This window comes from Cucurbita maxima, unplaced genomic scaffold (genome assembly GCF_002738345.1).
Source record: "Cucurbita maxima cultivar Rimu unplaced genomic scaffold, Cmax_1.0 Cma_Scf00061, whole genome shotgun sequence".
In the NCBI taxonomy this organism is placed as follows: Eukaryota; Viridiplantae; Streptophyta; class Magnoliopsida; order Cucurbitales; family Cucurbitaceae; genus Cucurbita; species Cucurbita maxima.
In genome coordinates, this window is record NW_019272077.1 from 630,473 (window position 1) to 647,673 (window position 17,201).

The window sequence follows — 17,201 nt, forward strand, 5'->3', positions numbered from 1 at the left end:
GGGGGGGGGGGGGCCTGTAGCTTAGAGGATTAGAGCACAACCAAGGTGTCGGGGGTTCGAATCCCTCCTCTGGGGGTAGGAAAATCATGATCGGGATAGCGGACACAAAGCTATGGAACTTGGGTGTGGGTCTTTTGTCGAAATGGAATGGCCTTATCTTTTTCTTTTTCGTTAATGGGTTAAGGGGGTTCCGTTATAAATTCAATATAGTATACCCTCTCTGAATCAGCATCATACAGATAATTTGACTTGATGAATATCATAATTTATCTGAGAAAGAAATACTACTTATTCAACAAATTCGATTGATTGATATGAGTTTCTTTTCTGTTACGAGAAATTGACGAAACAATAGTTGGGCCAATAGCTGCTTTAGTGCAATAGCTATAACCAAAATTGAGAAAATATTCCCTTTGGCGACTATCAAGAAAATGTTACAAAATTCATACATATTAACTGCATTCAGTATAAGCTCAAGACACATAAGGGCCCTAACCATATTTCGGATCGTGATCAATCCATAGATACCGATGGAAAAGAAATAGGCACTTAGAATAAGTACATGTTCGAGCATGATTGACCAACTCCTTATCAATTCTGATTCATTTCAATATGAACAAAAATATAATAGATTCTATAAAAGTACAGAACAAGGGAATATATTGGTAATTGATCGAATAAAAGAATTTAGCTTTTAGACAGAAACAATCTTCCAATAGAATTGAAGGGGAATGTGTGCGATAACATAGAACAAAGTGAAATTTATGCTATTTCTAACTAAAGATTAATTACTGGCGAGCCACGGCAATTGCGCCGATCAAAGAAAGCAGCTAAAAGAATGATCGAAATTAGTTCAAATGGAAGAAAAACAGATGTTGATAAATCAATTCCAATTTGTTGACTATTACTTATTAAGGCTCTAGAATCAGGTTTGATCTTGTAGTCCAAATAATCCCATATCATTACGTATCTACAATAGTAGTCATTAGTGAAACAAAAAGACTTGTACAAACCTGAAAAGTCACTCCATTCCCAACGGTCCAAAGATTCAAATCTGAGGAATATTCTTCACCCTTCATGAACATCACAACAAATATGATTAAAACATTTATAACTCCCACGTAAATAAGGAGTTGCCCGGCAGCTACAAACTGGGCGTTTGCTAAAATATGGAATAGAATAAGGATAAGGATATAGAAAGAAGAACCAGTCCCAACGATAAAGCAAGTCCTCAAAACTCGATTGGACTAAGAGAAATCCATAAAGAAGTTCAGTTCCTTGATGGTCATACAAATTAATCGACGAGTTAGAACGCCGGAAGAAAGAAGAAGAAGAAGAAAAAGAAGACGAAGAAGACAAAAAAAAAAAGACGGCGCAAGATCATCAAATTTGTTCAAGAAAAGCCAAACGTGTCGTAATTTTGACCGACAATCTAAACTCTGAAGAGAAAGATATTGATATCACAAATACTTCTGATTCTGACGAATCATTAGACGAAATTGTTTTGCTACGGTATTCCCAACTATCGGATTTTCGTCGAGACGTAATTAAAGGCTCTATGCGTTGTCAAAGACGTAAAACAGGTATTTGCAAACAGCTTCAAGCAAATGTACGTTCTTATCTTTTTTTTGACAGACAAGCCCATTTTGTCTTCTTTTGATATTCCCGGAATAAGAAAAACGCTTTTTAGACCTTGGATATGGAAAAACACAGAATTGACTATTTCGGATAATACACAAGAAAAGACAGAGATGAAACAAAAGTGGTGATGATAAGAAGAGCCAAGGAGGAAGAGAAACAAACATGTCTAGAAAGAGCAGAAACCTGGGATAAGACACTACTTGGTCAAGTAATAAGAGGTTTGTTAGTAACTCACTCATTTATTAGAAAATCTATTGTGATACCCTCATTGATAATAGCTCAAAATCTGATCCGCATACTATGTATTTGAAGGTATGGGGACTTATCATACTTGTCACAAGCATATTGATTTGACTTACAAATTCTAACAAACAAACCCAACTTATTAACTTAGATAAGTTAAGACCTCTGTTTCAATATCACTTAACATTTCTTTTTCTTCAAAATGCAATACAGGATTATTTTGTTAAACTTGTTGGAGCACACGATTCCATCCCGACTTCGATCTTAAAACACTATTCCGCAATAATGAATGGAAAAACGGGTTAAGGGGTCATTCTCACTATGATTTATATCCAATTAGATGGGCTAAATTATTCTCATAAGAATTACTATATCCTCCATTGAAAGAGGAGAAAGAAATCTGGAGATGCTGATAGTTTCCAAGGAGTTCCAGTTTCAGAAAGAATTCTTAAAAGGGGGAATATTGATTATCGAGCTGACAATCTCTTATGTCTCAAACCATAGGTATTTCATTAGTTCATAAGAATAAGTACCAAATCAAAGATATCAAGAAAAAGACTATCCTATAAGAAGAGTTTTGCTGAATCCATTGCAATACATCAAAAAACGAATGAAAATAGATAGAACCAGAAATCAATCATTATGATTTGCTTGTTCCGGAAAATCTCTTATCCCCTAGAGGCCGTAGAGAGTTCATCATTCGTCTTTGTTTCAATTCTGGGAATAGGATATCCATAGAAATACAGGATTTGACAATGCAAATCAGGTCAAAACTCATGATCAAGCATCTTGATAGATAGAAAAATAAACTAAAGAAATTCAAGTTCTTTCTGTGGCCCAATTATCGATTAGAAGATTTAGCTTGTATGAATCGTTATTGGTTTGATACCCATAATAGCAGTCGTTTTAGTAAGGATCCATATAGAGTTTTGCCGAATGCATTGCAATACATCAAAAAACGAATGAAAATAGATAGAACCAGAAATCAATAATTATGATTTGCTTGTTCCGGAAAATCTCTTATCCCCTAGAGGCCGTAGAGAGTTCATCATTCGTCTTTGTTTCAATTCTGGGAATAGGATATCCATAAAAATACAGGATTTGACAATGCAAATCAAGTCAAAACTCATGATCAAGCATCTTGATAGATAGAAAAATAAACTAAAGAAATTCAAGTTCTTTCTGTGGCCCAATTATCGATCAGAAGATTTAGCTTGTATGAATCGTTATTGGTTTGATACCCATAATAGCAGTCGTTTTAGTAAGGATCCATATGTATATCCACAATGGAAAATTCGTTAATGCTACATTTTGCCTATATTGTATTGGNCGTACCTTATATGTGGAGGATCCGTTGAATTTCAAGTAGTCAGTTTCACCAATAAGATACGAAGACTTACTTCCCATTTGGAATTGCACAAAAAATCCTATTTATCTCAATCAAAGAGGTCTACGTCAAATTCTTGGAAAACGCCAACGATTACTTTCTCTCTTCTTATTTATCAAAGATAAAGAAAATGCGTTATACAGAAGTAAAATTAATCATTGTAGTTGGACCTTGTGGTCGCTGTCTCCCTAGCACAAACAGTAAATATGGCGTCGAACACCAACAACAACTCAACGCCCATCATCACAGCGGCAGCATGGAGGAGTGAGTGAGTGAGCCTACCCAAGACGGAACCCACGATGTGTGTATTTTCACGCTTTGCATTTTCTTCTACTCAAACCTGAGACCTATGTGTTGTTAGGGCAACACTCTAACCACTTGAGCTATTCAACTTGACTATTGATAAGATTGGCTCCTCCGAAATGATATACCACCGATGGCTTCAACCTGGCTCTGATACCACTTGTTTTTTGGGATAGTCGACAACTAAAATCCTTTTCGGTGAGAGGAAATTGTTTAACGGGAAGTTGTTGGAAGAAAATAAAGATGCGAAAAATAATAGGGAGAGATAATTGATGAAGACTTTTGCTTAAAATGAGGTGCTTATATCTTCTGAACAGATTTACCTATTTAAATATCTAACTTATCCTAAAAATGGTAGGAGAATCGGTGTCAATTCCTACAAAATTACCATCTAAAATTTTGGTAATCATTAGATGTGTTTGTCAAATGGTCAAACGAATGTATTCAATCAACTAATGAAAACGTGTAAATCTAAATAAGAAAAATCTCATGTTTTATCTAACACAAAACACTTCCTCATGGACTCTTTGAACTCGTACCATGAATCAATTGGTGCTTCAAGGTTTCTTCTCCTACTTGACATCAATTTATCCAACCAAATTTAAGCATATTGTTTGAATTGAGCAATGCATAACAATACCTTCTTTTCATCACTAAAATTATGACAGTTGAACACCGACTCTACTGTTTCTCCCATTCAAGGTACTCCTTTGGATCGATTTTGCCATAAAACTTGGGAAGTTTTAATTTGATGCTCCCCACGTTACGATCAATTCTATCATCATAAGGAACTCATTGTTGTAAATTATGATATCTTCTGTAATGCCTCTAATTTTCTTTACCCTAATTTGCGATGTTACCTTATACTCGTCCAATCAACAGGACAAGAGTTCACGTGAGACAGTCTCAATAACGATAATGCATATCAATATAAGCAGTTCATACCTAGGAAAACAATTACGACAACCTAGCCTAGAAGTAATCAACAGAGAACTGGAGGAACAATTGCAAAACTATGAACCCAAAAGAATCCAACAAGGCGCCCACGACACTACAGACTCTCCTCGAGATTTCCATGACTCTTCGCATCACCCACCGTCAGCTGTACATGGGAGCCTTGCCCTTACCTGAAAATATGGGTAGCACGTGGCTTGAGTATTATAGGAAATACCTAGTAAGTCGCCCCACTGTTGGGGTTAAGCATATATTCATACATCCGGATACAAGCAGTCGCACACAATACATCTACATGGCGCACACGATACACATACATGACGCACACAACACACATACATGTCGCACCGAATACCCATACATGTCGCACAGAATAGCCATACATAACGCACATAATAACCATACATGTCGTACAAAATACCCATACATGTCGCACGTAATAGCCATACCTGTAGCACAAAATAGCCATACATAACGCACATAATAACCATACATGTCGTACATAATAACCATACATGCCGCACATAATAACCATACATGTCGCACAGTGTTAGAAGAACGAAACTGAGAGAGGGGTCTGTCTTCCATTCCTTCCCATGGCCTTAGGCCCTTGTTTTGTCCGGGCAGGGGTGGATGCATGGTAATTTCCCACACATGGCCCACGTGTGTGACTATTGGCCCACCAAGCGAGCTCGCACGCGAACTCCCTGGGCCTGACTTGGTCGGGTATGTATAACATACAATACCGGACGCCACGAACAAAGGAGGGCCTGCATGATATCGTGGCGAACACAATATCGAATATACGCATCCATACCATCAGTAGCATAACGGGGGAGTGCCCCAGGTACATAACCCTAGCGTGCATGAGGTTCTTAAGGTTTACCTCCATGGCATTATACATACAGCGTTCCATCCCCTTGCCGCATTACATAGCATAACCGAGTCCACATTGAGCAAGCATATCATAGCATAACCGGGTCCACATTGAGCAAGCATATCATAGCATACTAGTCACCTCATTCATGGCATGCGGGGTTCTCGTTACAATCATGACGTATCAATCAAGCTCATCATACATACAGGGCAACCAACCGTGTCACAACATCATATTCATAAACATGGCATACATAGCAATTCACTGCCAGAATCACATACATAAACATAGCATGCGTAGCATTTCACTACAAGAAACATCTAACCTAGCATACAACAACAACATATGGTGCATGCAAGGGCCATAGGGCACGCACCAACATACATACATAACTAACGCCAGCAATAAGGTTACTTACCTCCTTGACCTTGGCTGAAGTCACCCACAACGCTAACTCCAGCGCCTAACTACCTCCTATAAGATAACATGATACACTTAGAGTGCTTTCTCAACTATCCCTCGTGCCTAGCTACCAAGGTACGTCCCTATCGCAAGCTATTTGTCAAAAATGGAGTTATACTGACCTCAGATGTTTGAAACAAGGGTGGGAATGGCTCCAGAAGGGTCGAAAACCTAGGAATCGGTATACTATTCGAATGTCGAGCCGCCAAGCTGCACTGCCAAGCCGCACTTAGCCGAGCCAGAGGTTCGCGAAGCCGCCGAAGGAGCAGAAACCGATGGCTGCGAAGAACACCGCCGGCGCAGGGTTTATGGCGCACCTCCGGTTTGGGCCAAAAAGGGAACGAGGCTCCGGGGTGGTGTCCGAACGCAGCCTGCGAAGGGCGGGCTGCACGCTGGCCGAGACGTCTCGGGGAATGCCGAGGGTAGACCCACGCCAGCCACTGCGTCTTCCTCGTCCGAAAGTCCCGACGGTCCTAATTGCAGAGCTTGGCTACTGTCGCCGGTGGATGCGTCGTCGTTCGTACGTTCTCCGGTGGCGCGTCTGCTTCCTCTTGCTTCGAAACACACTGGCGCCCCCTTCTCCCTAAAGGAGGTGGCCACTCCTAGGGTTTACGGGAGCCTGGGTGGATCCCGCCGAAAATCACGAGATTTTCGGCAGGCTTTCCCCCTTTTTTTTCTCTCTCTCTCCTCTCTCCTCGCACCTTCTTCCATGGTCTCTCCCTTGCCGGTGGATTACCCTCGTCGTGATCAGAATTGTCGCCCTCATATGTATCGGTTGAGGGCGTAGGTAGTGGAATCCTCTGTCGAGCTTGATTTTGAATCTCCAATCTTCCTATTCGATCAGTCAACTCTTCTATTCCTCGAATTAGTCTTCCCATGGTTCGTGATTGTGCTTCTCTCAATCGTGCATCAGTAATGTCAGTATTGTCGTCTAGATTTTCCATGCTACAAAAGAAAAGTAAAAGAAAAAAAAAAGACCTCACAAGCGCTCCCTCACGTGTATTCACTTGTAAATGTAGTTCACTCGTGTTTAGCACTCAACACTCGAATCAATGTGTCACTCCCTTACAAACTCACCCTCACAATTGAGCACACACAAATCACACTCCAAAAAATAAATTGGGATGTGAGACAAGCTATGTTATAGAGCTAAGTGCAATTGAGAGTGAAAAACAAATTGGGATGTGAGACAAGCTATGTTATAGAGCTAAGTGCAATTCAAAGTGAATAGACAGCACACTCAACACATAAATAAGGGTATTGAAGGAGCAGTCCGAATAACGATAAAGAAACGAATTAAAGAAAGAAAATGATTAAAGACTAATTTAGACGTAGTAACATAGGAGAGTTACATATAATAATCAAAAGGAAAAAAGAAAAACACTCAACAGCAATAAGCTTTCTTTAATAGTTTTTTTTTTTTTTTTTTTTTTTTTTTTTTTTTTTTTTTTTTTTTTTTTTTGCCATTGGCAAATCTAATCAATTTACGAACAATTGATTTAGAAGATCTTAAAGAAGAACAAAATGTTGATAAGATCCAGATCTAACTTCTCAATACATGATTTCCACATTCGTCATTTTAACCAATTCGAGTTTATTGACTCACATTTCTCACGTCAAAACACAAAATGATGGCAAGGACTACTTTTCGTGATGTCAACAAAAAACATTGGCAAAACAAATATTTGTCCACGTATTAGCATTATCCATATATTATATATTCTTTAGGTTATTTATTGAATATTGAATATGATCTTTTATTATGTCAACAACATATTGTTCAATATTACATTAATAATCTCGATTTTTTTCTTGTAAAATAAATAAATATTAATAGTTTAGATGGAGGAGAAGGATTATAACCTTACTAAGAAGAGAGTAAAGTTATGACTCTCGTATGCAGTCAGTTAAATACACAGGAGAGTGGCACACAGAGGAAGACAGTGTATGGTCTAAAAAAGTGCATAATAACCAACCCAAGTTTGTGATTGGGTTCGGAGAGAAAAATGGTGTAACCTATTCTGTCAATTTTTGTTCCTTTTTCTTTTAATAGCCTTCTACTTAAAATTATAACGTGAAAAGCTATTAAAAGGAATATTTGTGAGTGTATAAATATGTAAATGCTCCCTATGAATTAATTGAGCAAAACAGACAGAAAAAATCAAAATAAAAAATGGCATCTTCTAGTTTTCTTGCAATTGTCCTTTCAGTTCTATTCTTCAATGGGATGGTGCCCATGCATGCAGCTTCCCAAAACGACATCGTTTCCACCATGCAAGAAAACTAGAAACCCTTCTTTTTGCTTTAACGTCTTCAAATCTGCTGGCACCACAGGCCTAAAAGGGCTGGCCACCTTCACCCTCAACCTCGCCCACGACAAGGCTTCTCAAAGTCGTGACCTCGCCCAGTCCCTGGCGTCCAAGGCAGCCGATCCCAAGCTTAAGGAGCGCTATGCCACTTGTGCTGAACTCTATGACGATGTCGTCGGCGACATCGAGGATGGGAAGAAATACTTGTGGGAAGGTGACTACAATGGCGTCAACATTAAGGCGTCTGCAGTCATGACGGAGGCTGGCGACTGTCTAGATAACTTCACGCAGCTGCCGAAGGACCCATGGGCGCTGTCTGGCAACGGAAAGACTGTGGAAGATATTTGTAGTATCATCTTGGTTATAGGCAATCTTCTTCTTGAGCGTGCCTAACTCATTTTTCTTCAACCTTTCTTCATTTTATCCTACAAACCTTTGTATTTGGAATGCCATGAATCAATAATATGCCTGTTTTGATTCCGGTAAATTTGGACCGACTCATTTCACATTTTAAACTTAAATCTAATATGACTCGATAACCTAACTAATCTAATCTAATATAACTCGATAACCTAACTAATCTAGGGTCACCCGATAACTCTTACTGCTCTTCAATTTTAAAGGTCACAGGTTCTCTAGTCTGTGAGTCAATAGGGCACATAATTTCTTCTTAATGAGTTATAGGCCTCTTCGTTTTCTTTTCTCAAATTTTCATTATTCTATCTCTTTTGGTTTTGAGCACTTCTACAAAGATAATCTTTGGGAGTAAGCTTCTACTGATCATGGGACTTCGGCAGAGTTTCATTAATCACATCATCAAAGTGAGAGTTTTAGCTCACGTGTATGGTTAGATCTCAACGAATTTGAGAAAAACTCACATGTGCCAAATCGAAAGAAAATTGTTGGGTTTAGTATGCAAATTCATAAGCAAATTCATAACCCATAGGGTCATTTCTATGAATACTATAAGGGGCTATCTTTCTAATAAATCTGGGAGTTTAAAAGCACCTAATTCATTGAAATGTCTTTTATTTTTCAAAAAAAAAAAAAAGAAGTTAAAACACAAAATATGAATTTTTTTTAAAAATTAAAAAAATTGAAAATTTAGAACTTTTAAAGGTAAAAGAGAAATTTGTAATTGAAATGATTTAAAAATGTAAAATTCAGTTAGATGATGAAAAGGAAAGGGTAGAAATAGAATGTGAATGTTCTAAGAATAGAGAGGCAGCCATTAGAATCAGTTAAAGAATACGCCATTTTTGCAAGGAGTAACGATTTGAGCACGACAGTACTGCAATGCACGTCTTGCGGCAGTCGCGCACCGAGAGAAGGAAAACTAATCTTCGGTTCTTCTTCCTCACTGTCAATGGAAGGTTTGAACAATCTTTTTCTATTGTTTTGTTTCCAATATCTTCTTATCATCCGTTCCGATTCAATTTCTGTTTTGATCTTTCATAAGAGAAGGAGAAATAAAGGAAAGACAGAGCTCCGGTGGTAACCTACCCGCTCTGTCAATCCCCAGACATGGCTGGTCCTTCGCTTTTCTAGGATCTCATCACTACCCACTCAACTCTCTCTCCCTTTTCCTAATCACATTCATCTTCAATATTCTACATCCCACTTTCCCTTTTCCTCTTTTTGTTTCTCTTTCTATTTTCCTTCTCTTCTATTTTCTCGTCAACCATCGCAATATTAATCTTTCTTTTTTCTCTTTTTCTGGGTTCTTTTGATCAGAGACAATGATTTCTGATCTGAGGTTTTAATGTTTTTGTGTTATCTCTAGAATCGGTAGGGTTTTCGTTGTTTCTTGCGGATTGAGTGTGTGATTTTTCCTTCCCGTATATTTGTCATTTGATTTTCTCGGAAAATAGGTTGAGAATTCTGGGATTTATGGTTGGTTCAATCTGCCATTTGTTGGAAATTATGCGAAGGGATTGAGGATTATTTTGAGTGTTGAAGAATTAGGAGATTGATGAAACGGGTTTGAGTGTTTTGACAGAGAGGGGAAACTTTGGGGTTTCCCAGGAAATGAAGGCTTATCAATGGTAGAAAACGTTTGTGAATAAACGTTGGGAAATTTTGGGGAAGTATGGGCTGCATTTGCTCAAGAGATTCCTCAGAACCAGAAGATAGCAGTCAGAAAGAGTCTACAACGGGAAAAGATGTGAACAAATCATCAGTTCAATTGGTTGCTCCTTCTCCCTCTAAAGGAGAGGATTTGTTGTCAGAGATTAAGTTGTCAAGGCAGGCATCTAAAGCAAATGGAGGTTCTGTTCATAAAACAAAGGCCAATGGAGGTTCTGTTCATAAAACAAAGGCCAATGGAGGGTCTGTCCATCGAGCAAGGGAGGACGATGAATCCATTAAGCCTGCAAAAGCAAAAGCAGATAATAGTTTGGCAGCTGGAAGAAAGCCCGACATTTTTAGGTTAGCTAGCTTGTCTAAAGTTGCAGAAGCTGAATATGTGATGGCTGGATGGCCTTCATGGCTAGCTTCTGTTGCTGGAGAAGCCATTAAAGGGTGGGTTCCCCGCCGGATTGACTCCTTTGAGAAGTTAGAAAAAGTTCGTTCCATTCATTCTGTTCTCTTTTTTACTTAAATTCTTTAGAATCATATGACTCTAATGCTTCTTATTTGTATCTATTGAACAGCATGTCTTTTGTATCGAAATGTGTTGATCATCTCATTGTGTTCTTTCTTATATGCAGATTGGACAAGGAACTTACAGCAGTGTATATAAAGCCCGAGACCTTGAAACTGGAAAAACCGTGGCATTGAAAAAAGTGAGATTTGTAAATATGGATCGAGAAAGTGTCCGTTTTATGGCCAGGGAAATCTATATTTTGCGTAAACTTGATCATCCAAATGTTATGAAGCTTGAGGGTTTAGTTACTTCCAAAATGTCGGGTAGCTTGCACCTTGTTTTCGAGTACATGGACCATGACCTTGCAGGCCTTGCTGCAGCTCCTGGACATAAGTTTTCTGAGACTCAGGTATTTCCTAAGCTTCTCTATAGCATTTCAACTCGAACCATTATGAAAATGAATGCTTATTCAAACTTGAGCTATTGAGCCATCGAACTGACCATGATATTTGATATCTGAGGGAACTGATAACTGAAACCATTGATATTGATATGTGTTGTTATATGCTGCAGATTAAATGTTATGTGCAACAATTGATGCAAGGACTCGAACACTGTCATAGTCGAGGAATTCTGCACCGAGATATCAAAGGTTCAAATCTTCTCATTGACGATAATGGTGTGCTCAAGATTGGAGACTTTGGTCTAGCTACCTGTTTTCAACCTGATCAAAAGCAGCCATTGACGAGTCGGGTGGTGACATTGTGGTACAGGGCACCTGAGCTTTTGCTTGGTGCTACTGAATATGGACCCGCCATAGATCTCTGGAGCTGTGGCTGTATCGTTGCTGAACTATTTGCTGGAAAGCCTATTATGCCGGGAAGAACAGAGGTTTTTATCAACGAAACTCTTTTTCGTGTAATCCTTAGGAAAATAAGAGAAAACAATAGATCACTACAAGAATCATTTGGAAGTTGTTAAATTGTGGGTTTCTTATCAGGTGGAACAAATGCACAAAATTTTTAAGCTCTGTGGTTCACCGTCTGAGGAGTTCTGGGGGAGAACAAAGTTGCCACTTTCAACCAGCTTCAAACCTCAACACCGTTATAAAAGCTGCATTTCTGAAACATTCAAAAGTTTCCCTCCTCCAGCTCTGGCTCTTGTTAATAAACTACTTGCTATTGAACCAGAGCACAGAGGATCCGCTGCCGAAGCTCTCAGAAGTGAGGTATTTGCAGTTTCCTTTTGTATGTTTAAGAGTTAGGACCATGTGCATTAACCCGCTGCACTATTGTCTTTTCCTGGCTAGAGTTGAAATAAAAAGTGCTTCTTTTTTATGTGTTCTTTCATGTGAATTTTGCAGTTTTTCAGAACAGAACCTCTCCCTTGTGACCCTTCAAGCTTACCAAAATATCCTCCAAGCAAGGAATTCGATGCCAAGCTCCGGAATGAAGAAGAAAGAAAGTATGGATAATCGTTTCTCTATTGGTCTTCATTTGAGTTTTTGTTTAGTTTTCTTTTTCGTTATATTTTGCCAAACATACTTCAGACTACTAGTTACCTTTTGGGGCTATCATTATAGATACAATTTTACTTAATTTCAGGAGAAAAGCAGAAGCTGTGAAGGGACATCATCCCGAATCAGTAAGAAGGGGCTTGAGAGACACCAAGGCTGCTCCGACTCCCGAGTTCAACACTCAAGGAGACTTTACGATTAAGGTATATGTCACAAATTGGAAACTACTTGTTCCTGAGTTTATGATGACATTTGGGAGTGTACTTTTTAATAAAATTGTGAAAAAAACACTTTTATAGCTTCTCATGAAACCAAACACATTGTGTTTGTATAAAAAAATAATTTTGAAAAAAGCAGTATTCACTCAAGAACATACCTTTCTGATGGACAAAAACTGCAGGTACACCCGATTGCTAAAAAGATGAGTATGAAATACAACCCTCAAGAGGACGGTGAGCCTCCTAGAGTTGCTCAGAGTCGGTACACCCACTCAACATCTATGGTGCACCCGACTATTGCAAGTTCATGGTGTAAGCCCACCGGGGCATCAAGAAATTGTGCAGATTTGAGGACACAGAAATCTCAGATGCATCAGACAGTGGGCGATTCGGCAACCTCTTCGCTTACAAAGGAGGACGTAGTGTGTACTAAAGATTCTGGAATGGTATGAACACAAGTCTCTTTCTCATTCTATTAGAACCATAAAACTGTATTTTAGTCCCTGAATCCTACTTTGAACATGTGACATGCAGGGATATGTGCAAAAGAAGAACAGAATACATTACTCGGGACCGTTGGTGCCTGCAGGGGGAAGCATTATTGAAGACATGCTGAAAGAGCATGAGAGACAAATCCAGCAGGCTTTTAGAAAGGCGAAGACGAATAAGAGTTATGATGAGCTTTAAAAGAATCCAAGCAAGTTTGGTAGAGCATCATCAAAGGTAGAAGAAGGCTTGTGGTCTCTCAAACTGTGAGTGCTGCACTTTTGTGTTTAAAGAAGAATGAACCATGAAATATTAATAGTAGCGTTGTATATAATATAAGAAGCTACAATAAGGTTTGAAAATTAAATATACCCCGAAAGTAGAAGAGAAGAGAAGAGAAGAGAAGAGGTTGTAATTGTTGATAAAAGGGTCACAGGGGAAGGAGGGGGGATACATTGAAAGAGGATTGATTGTGTAGTTGTTGCCACAATACTTAGGGTGGGGAATTGGTTTGTTGTAAAGAGTGAGTGAGTGAGGGAAAGGGCTTCATATCATAACATCATTCAATTAATACCTAATTTTACACATCTTTTCCTACTTTCTTTCTTTTCATTAGCTCTTCCCATGTTTGAATCTCTGTTCTTTTTACTTACTATGCATTTTTTCTTCTAAAACTTTCATGACAGATGGTCTCTACGTGGACTAAATAAATATAGATAGAATTATTAGAAACCTGTTGGGGTAAGCTCAAAGAGATCAAACCCCACAAAGAAAAGAACATGCTCTTCAATTTGACTCACCAGTTATATCCTTATCAACACTGGAAAACGATCTTATGCTTCTAGAAACCGACGGTGCTCTCATTTTTGGATGGCCGACTAAATCTCAGTGAATTTTAATGGGTCTGAGCAGTAAACTCAGGAGTATCAAGAATGGGGGCCCTATAAACTGAGGCCTCTTACGGCTGTCATGAGGAATTTGGGCTGGGCGGAAAAATGGCGAAGAAGCAATTGGCATCTTCAGCTCCATGGCGGGGGGAGGAGGAAGTGGATGAGTGCGCCGATGCAAAGCTCAAAGTGACTAAGAATCCCGGCGAGACTCCGGTCATGCACGTTCTTTGTTAAGAGTTAATGCAAATTGGATGCAGAATGCATAAATTTTGTCCAATTTAAAGTTTAATTACATTACTGGGTTGAAATTTTTACTCCACTACAATACAACACCTGAAAAATGGTTGCTACAGAGAACTCCCTAGCCTAGCCCCTTTTGGATGGCAAGGGAGCACGGAAAAGTGCTACAAAGATTGCCTATTCCTGTCCAGGTCTCTGCGCACCTCCTCGCCAGTAGCCCGATTTACTCAGTCCACATTCTGATAGAAATTTGTCGTACTCCTGATCCAGTTTTTTGTAAGCATGTGACAAATCTTCAACTGAGATCTGTTCTTCTGAAGGCCTCTGCAAAAGAAAAACTACAATGAGTATAGAATGATTTTTAAGGGTATTGTTTTGAAATCATCAAGCATATTTTCTATAATGATTTCGACATATGATGTATTTTTATAATTTATGAAGTTCATTTAAGCACTCTTAGTAACATATTTCTGCATTGTTCCTTTTCTTGTTCACCCCACCCATGTGCAGATCCAATGTTGTTATCTGAAGATAGTTTGCCATTTTGGCAGCATTATACACTGATTGGAACAAAAAGATGGGCAAACAAGAAGAAAGCGAAGTGGATGGCCAGTGAACTCCATTAGGAATAGAAAACAATGAATGATCAGCTGGAAAAGCCTTGGGGAGTTGGGTACTCAAAGAAATGAAAGCAACAATTCAACAACTCTATCAGTTATCAATTTTCCTCCCGTTTCACATTGCAAGTAAAACCATTCCTTACAGTAAGAGTAGGAGCAAAAAGTTACATTACTTACAGTAGAATATATGGAGGACTCAGAATCCAAACCATCCAATTCCCTTATCTCTCGAAGAGCAGATCTCCAATGGCCGTTTCTGAAGTTGTGACGTTCTCCCTCTGGTTCCTTAACGGGTTTAAGCCTCGACGTTCCGAAAACTCTAGCATAAGAGGCACCAATTATGCAATTGGCACAAAATACTATAAGGGGAACCAAAACTATCAAACTAGTGGTTCTAGCCTGACAAAGAAAAACGAAGAGAGAACAGATAAGATGGTATAAATATGTGTAGATTGGATATAGCTCTGCATCTGGTGAGAAAAAGAAACTTACAGGAGGTAGTCGGGGGCAGGCAAGCGTGAAATGCATTTCATATTTACAAAGTCCATTCAAAGAACTCTGAAGCTTTTCTTGCAATTGATATCTATCTCTAAACTGCAGTGATTATGTAAGACATAACCATATATACAAAAATTCCTCTTACATGTAGCTCACGAACGCAATGAATCAACAAAAAGTTAAGCGAGTTTGTCAATTCTTCAAGTAATACCAATACTTTCATCACCGAATTTAGAAATTATGAACCCAACTCATGGAAACTGAGATGAAATTCATATGGGGTTTGAAATTTTTGAGGATCTGAACATTCAGTAATTAGTTTGCAGTACAATTTAGCCTATAGCAACCAATGTTAGTGTTAAGGTTGGAAAAAGCATTCAATTCCAAAAGTAATAGAAACAATTCTAACATGGGGATGGAGTAATTAGAACCAAAAGCACGATATTGAATGGAGAGAAACATACCAGCGCAATGGCTCTGAAGTGATTCTTCAAGGATGTTTTGGCGTTGGCCCAATTTCTATTGGAGGGAAAAGGAGAAAAGCGAAGCAAGTTGTGTAAGATTTCTCAGAAAAAGAAAGAAAAGGGTGTCGATGATGGGTTGTGAGATAAGGGAATGGCGAAATACCTGTGAGGAGTTAGAAGAGAAGGGAGAATTGGTTGTGGGAGAAGAGGAGAACGGTCTACTCCATTTCTCTGCCCGACCTTCACTTCCATCGCACAAACCCTTCAAATTTCGCCATGCCTATTGCCTATTGCCCATTGCCTATTTTCTGATGACATTTTTGTTTTCCTTTTCCCTTTTAGTGTAATTACATAAAGTGGAGAAAATTGAATCCAATATTTAATACACATTCAACGTTTCGAAAATTTGATCGTGACATACTTACTCCTAATTCGTTCCCCTTCTACGCTAAGAGCAAGTGTTGTATAAATGAATGTGGTTCGACCTAGAACTTGTGACCCATTTGAGAACACACCGAAACAGGATAAAAGTTCTCTTGTTTATAATAAAATAAATTACAAAAATATGAAAAGCAAAGAGAGAGCAATTACACGGATATAGAAAAATTAATAATTGAAAAAATACATATGATAAGTCGTAATGGAATGCAAGTATAGAAATGTTTCTATAATAAAAGATCAAATATGATATATGGTAAACTATAATACAATACTAAATATTTTTAACACCATCTACACAGCGTTCAACCCAGTAAGGTCCCATGGTTCATCGACGACCCTCAGTGGCCTAGGCCCATGGAACCGAGGTCCACCCCATGCACCAAATGAGATGTTCAACTAAGCACGTGACCCACAAAAGCATTAGGCCCAAGCTACCCTTCAAACCCTCATCAAGCAAGCGTTTAGCTTATCTGAGTCGACATCTCAATTGGGGTGCACATATGACTCGAACGCATAGTCAACTTCCCAGTCGATTCACTGTAGCCATGTAGCTCATGATTTGATTCGATAACTTAATTCAACTTTGATTTGGTGATATTAGCTTCGTTAGGAAGTGCTTTTTAAGTAATCAAGGCCAAATGATGACAATATGGATGATTTTTTAAGTAAGCTATGTCATGTATAAAAGTCATGCTATATTGTGATCAAGTTGTATTGTATAAAGTTGTTATGAAATCGATAATCATAAACCTCCGTAGACTATGCCATGAAAGTTATGCTATGTATCACATAATGTACCGAAATTATGTAAGCATAATTCATAGGCTTATTATATTATTGATAAATGGAGGTTTGTCTTGCATTACACATTATGCTATGATTATAAGATATGAGGACCTTATACATCTTTGTGTCTCATGTTCATCAAGATACTCCCTAATATGATGAGTATGAATCCATACCATATGACTTAGGATTATGACATTTATGTTCGTCATGATATTTGCAGGTCCTTCTCCTCCATGGTGTTCAACAATAACCCATTAGCGAGTGCTAGCCCAACGAGCC

The 17,201-nt window shown here is 38.6% G+C and overlaps 3 protein-coding genes and 1 long non-coding RNA gene across 7 annotated transcripts; 2 read left to right on the forward strand and 2 right to left on the reverse strand.

The window, feature by feature from the left end:
- Positions 1 to 4,464: 4,464 nt before the first annotated feature.
- LOC111471977 lies at positions 4,465 to 6,531 on the reverse strand. The gene is made up of 3 exons (XR_002715312.1): positions 5,990 to 6,531; positions 5,824 to 5,879; positions 4,465 to 4,701 (listed from the first exon to the last, which is right to left on the reverse strand). It is a non-coding gene; the product is annotated as an uncharacterized LOC111471977 (long non-coding RNA).
- A 1,558-nt stretch (positions 6,532 to 8,089) lies between these two features.
- LOC111471961 (pectinesterase inhibitor-like) lies at positions 8,090 to 8,569 on the forward strand. The gene has a single exon (XM_023117643.1). It carries the CDS (start codon positions 8,090 to 8,092, stop codon positions 8,567 to 8,569), a length of 480 nt encoding a protein of 159 aa, XP_022973411.1.
- An 831-nt stretch (positions 8,570 to 9,400) lies between these two features.
- On the forward strand, positions 9,401 to 14,112 carry LOC111471975 (probable serine/threonine-protein kinase At1g54610). Of its 4 annotated transcripts, none has more exons than XM_023117665.1 (9): positions 9,401 to 9,549; positions 10,176 to 10,739; positions 10,885 to 11,169; positions 11,334 to 11,651; positions 11,761 to 11,988; positions 12,124 to 12,224; positions 12,365 to 12,479; positions 12,677 to 12,940; positions 13,029 to 13,181. In XM_023117665.1, the coding sequence occupies exons 2-9, from the start codon at positions 10,266 to 10,268 to the stop codon at positions 13,179 to 13,181; spliced, it is 1,938 nt and encodes a 645-aa protein (XP_022973433.1). In that variant the 5' UTR covers positions 9,401 to 9,549; positions 10,176 to 10,265. The 4 variants fall into 4 exon arrangements, 2 of the variants coding, with proteins under 2 accessions (XP_022973433.1, XP_022973431.1); XR_002715310.1 differs by lacking the exon at positions 9,401 to 9,549 and adding an exon at positions 13,667 to 14,112 and having other exon boundaries at positions 10,266 to 10,739; positions 13,029 to 13,246; XR_002715311.1 differs by lacking the exon at positions 9,401 to 9,549 and adding an exon at positions 13,893 to 14,112 and having other exon boundaries at positions 10,266 to 10,739; positions 13,029 to 13,246.
- On the reverse strand, positions 14,113 to 16,015 carry LOC111471976. Its single transcript, XM_023117666.1, has 5 exons — positions 15,856 to 16,015; positions 15,693 to 15,747; positions 15,223 to 15,324; positions 14,908 to 15,129; positions 14,113 to 14,434 (listed from the first exon to the last, which is right to left on the reverse strand). The coding sequence occupies exons 1-5, from the start codon at positions 15,942 to 15,944 to the stop codon at positions 14,288 to 14,290; spliced, it is 615 nt and encodes a 204-aa protein (XP_022973434.1). The 5' UTR covers positions 15,945 to 16,015; the 3' UTR covers positions 14,113 to 14,287.
- Positions 16,016 to 17,201: the final 1,186 nt, after the last annotated feature.

Excerpts from the sequence above, each read along its gene's own strand:
- LOC111471976 (XM_023117666.1), bottom strand. The coding sequence starts at position 15,944 with ATGGAAGTGAAGGTCGGGCAGAGAAATGGAGTAGACCGTTCTCCTCTT. Across the intron at positions 15,325-15,692 it reads ACTTCAGAGCCATTGCGCTG|TTTAGAGATAGATATCAATT; the intron begins GTATGTTTCTCT and ends TAATCACTGCAG. Across the intron at positions 15,130-15,222 it reads CCTGCCCCCGACTACCTCCT|GCTAGAACCACTAGTTTGAT; the intron begins GTAAGTTTCTTT and ends TTTCTTTGTCAG.
- LOC111471975 (XM_023117665.1), top strand. The coding sequence starts at position 10,266 with ATGGGCTGCATTTGCTCAAGAGATTCCTCAGAACCAGAAGATAGCAGT. Across the intron at positions 11,989-12,123 it reads CCGAAGCTCTCAGAAGTGAG|TTTTTCAGAACAGAACCTCT; the intron begins GTATTTGCAGTT and ends TGAATTTTGCAG. Across the intron at positions 12,941-13,028 it reads GTACTAAAGATTCTGGAATG|GGATATGTGCAAAAGAAGAA; the intron begins GTATGAACACAA and ends TGTGACATGCAG.
- LOC111471961 (XM_023117643.1), top strand. The coding sequence starts at position 8,090 with ATGGGATGGTGCCCATGCATGCAGCTTCCCAAAACGACATCGTTTCCA.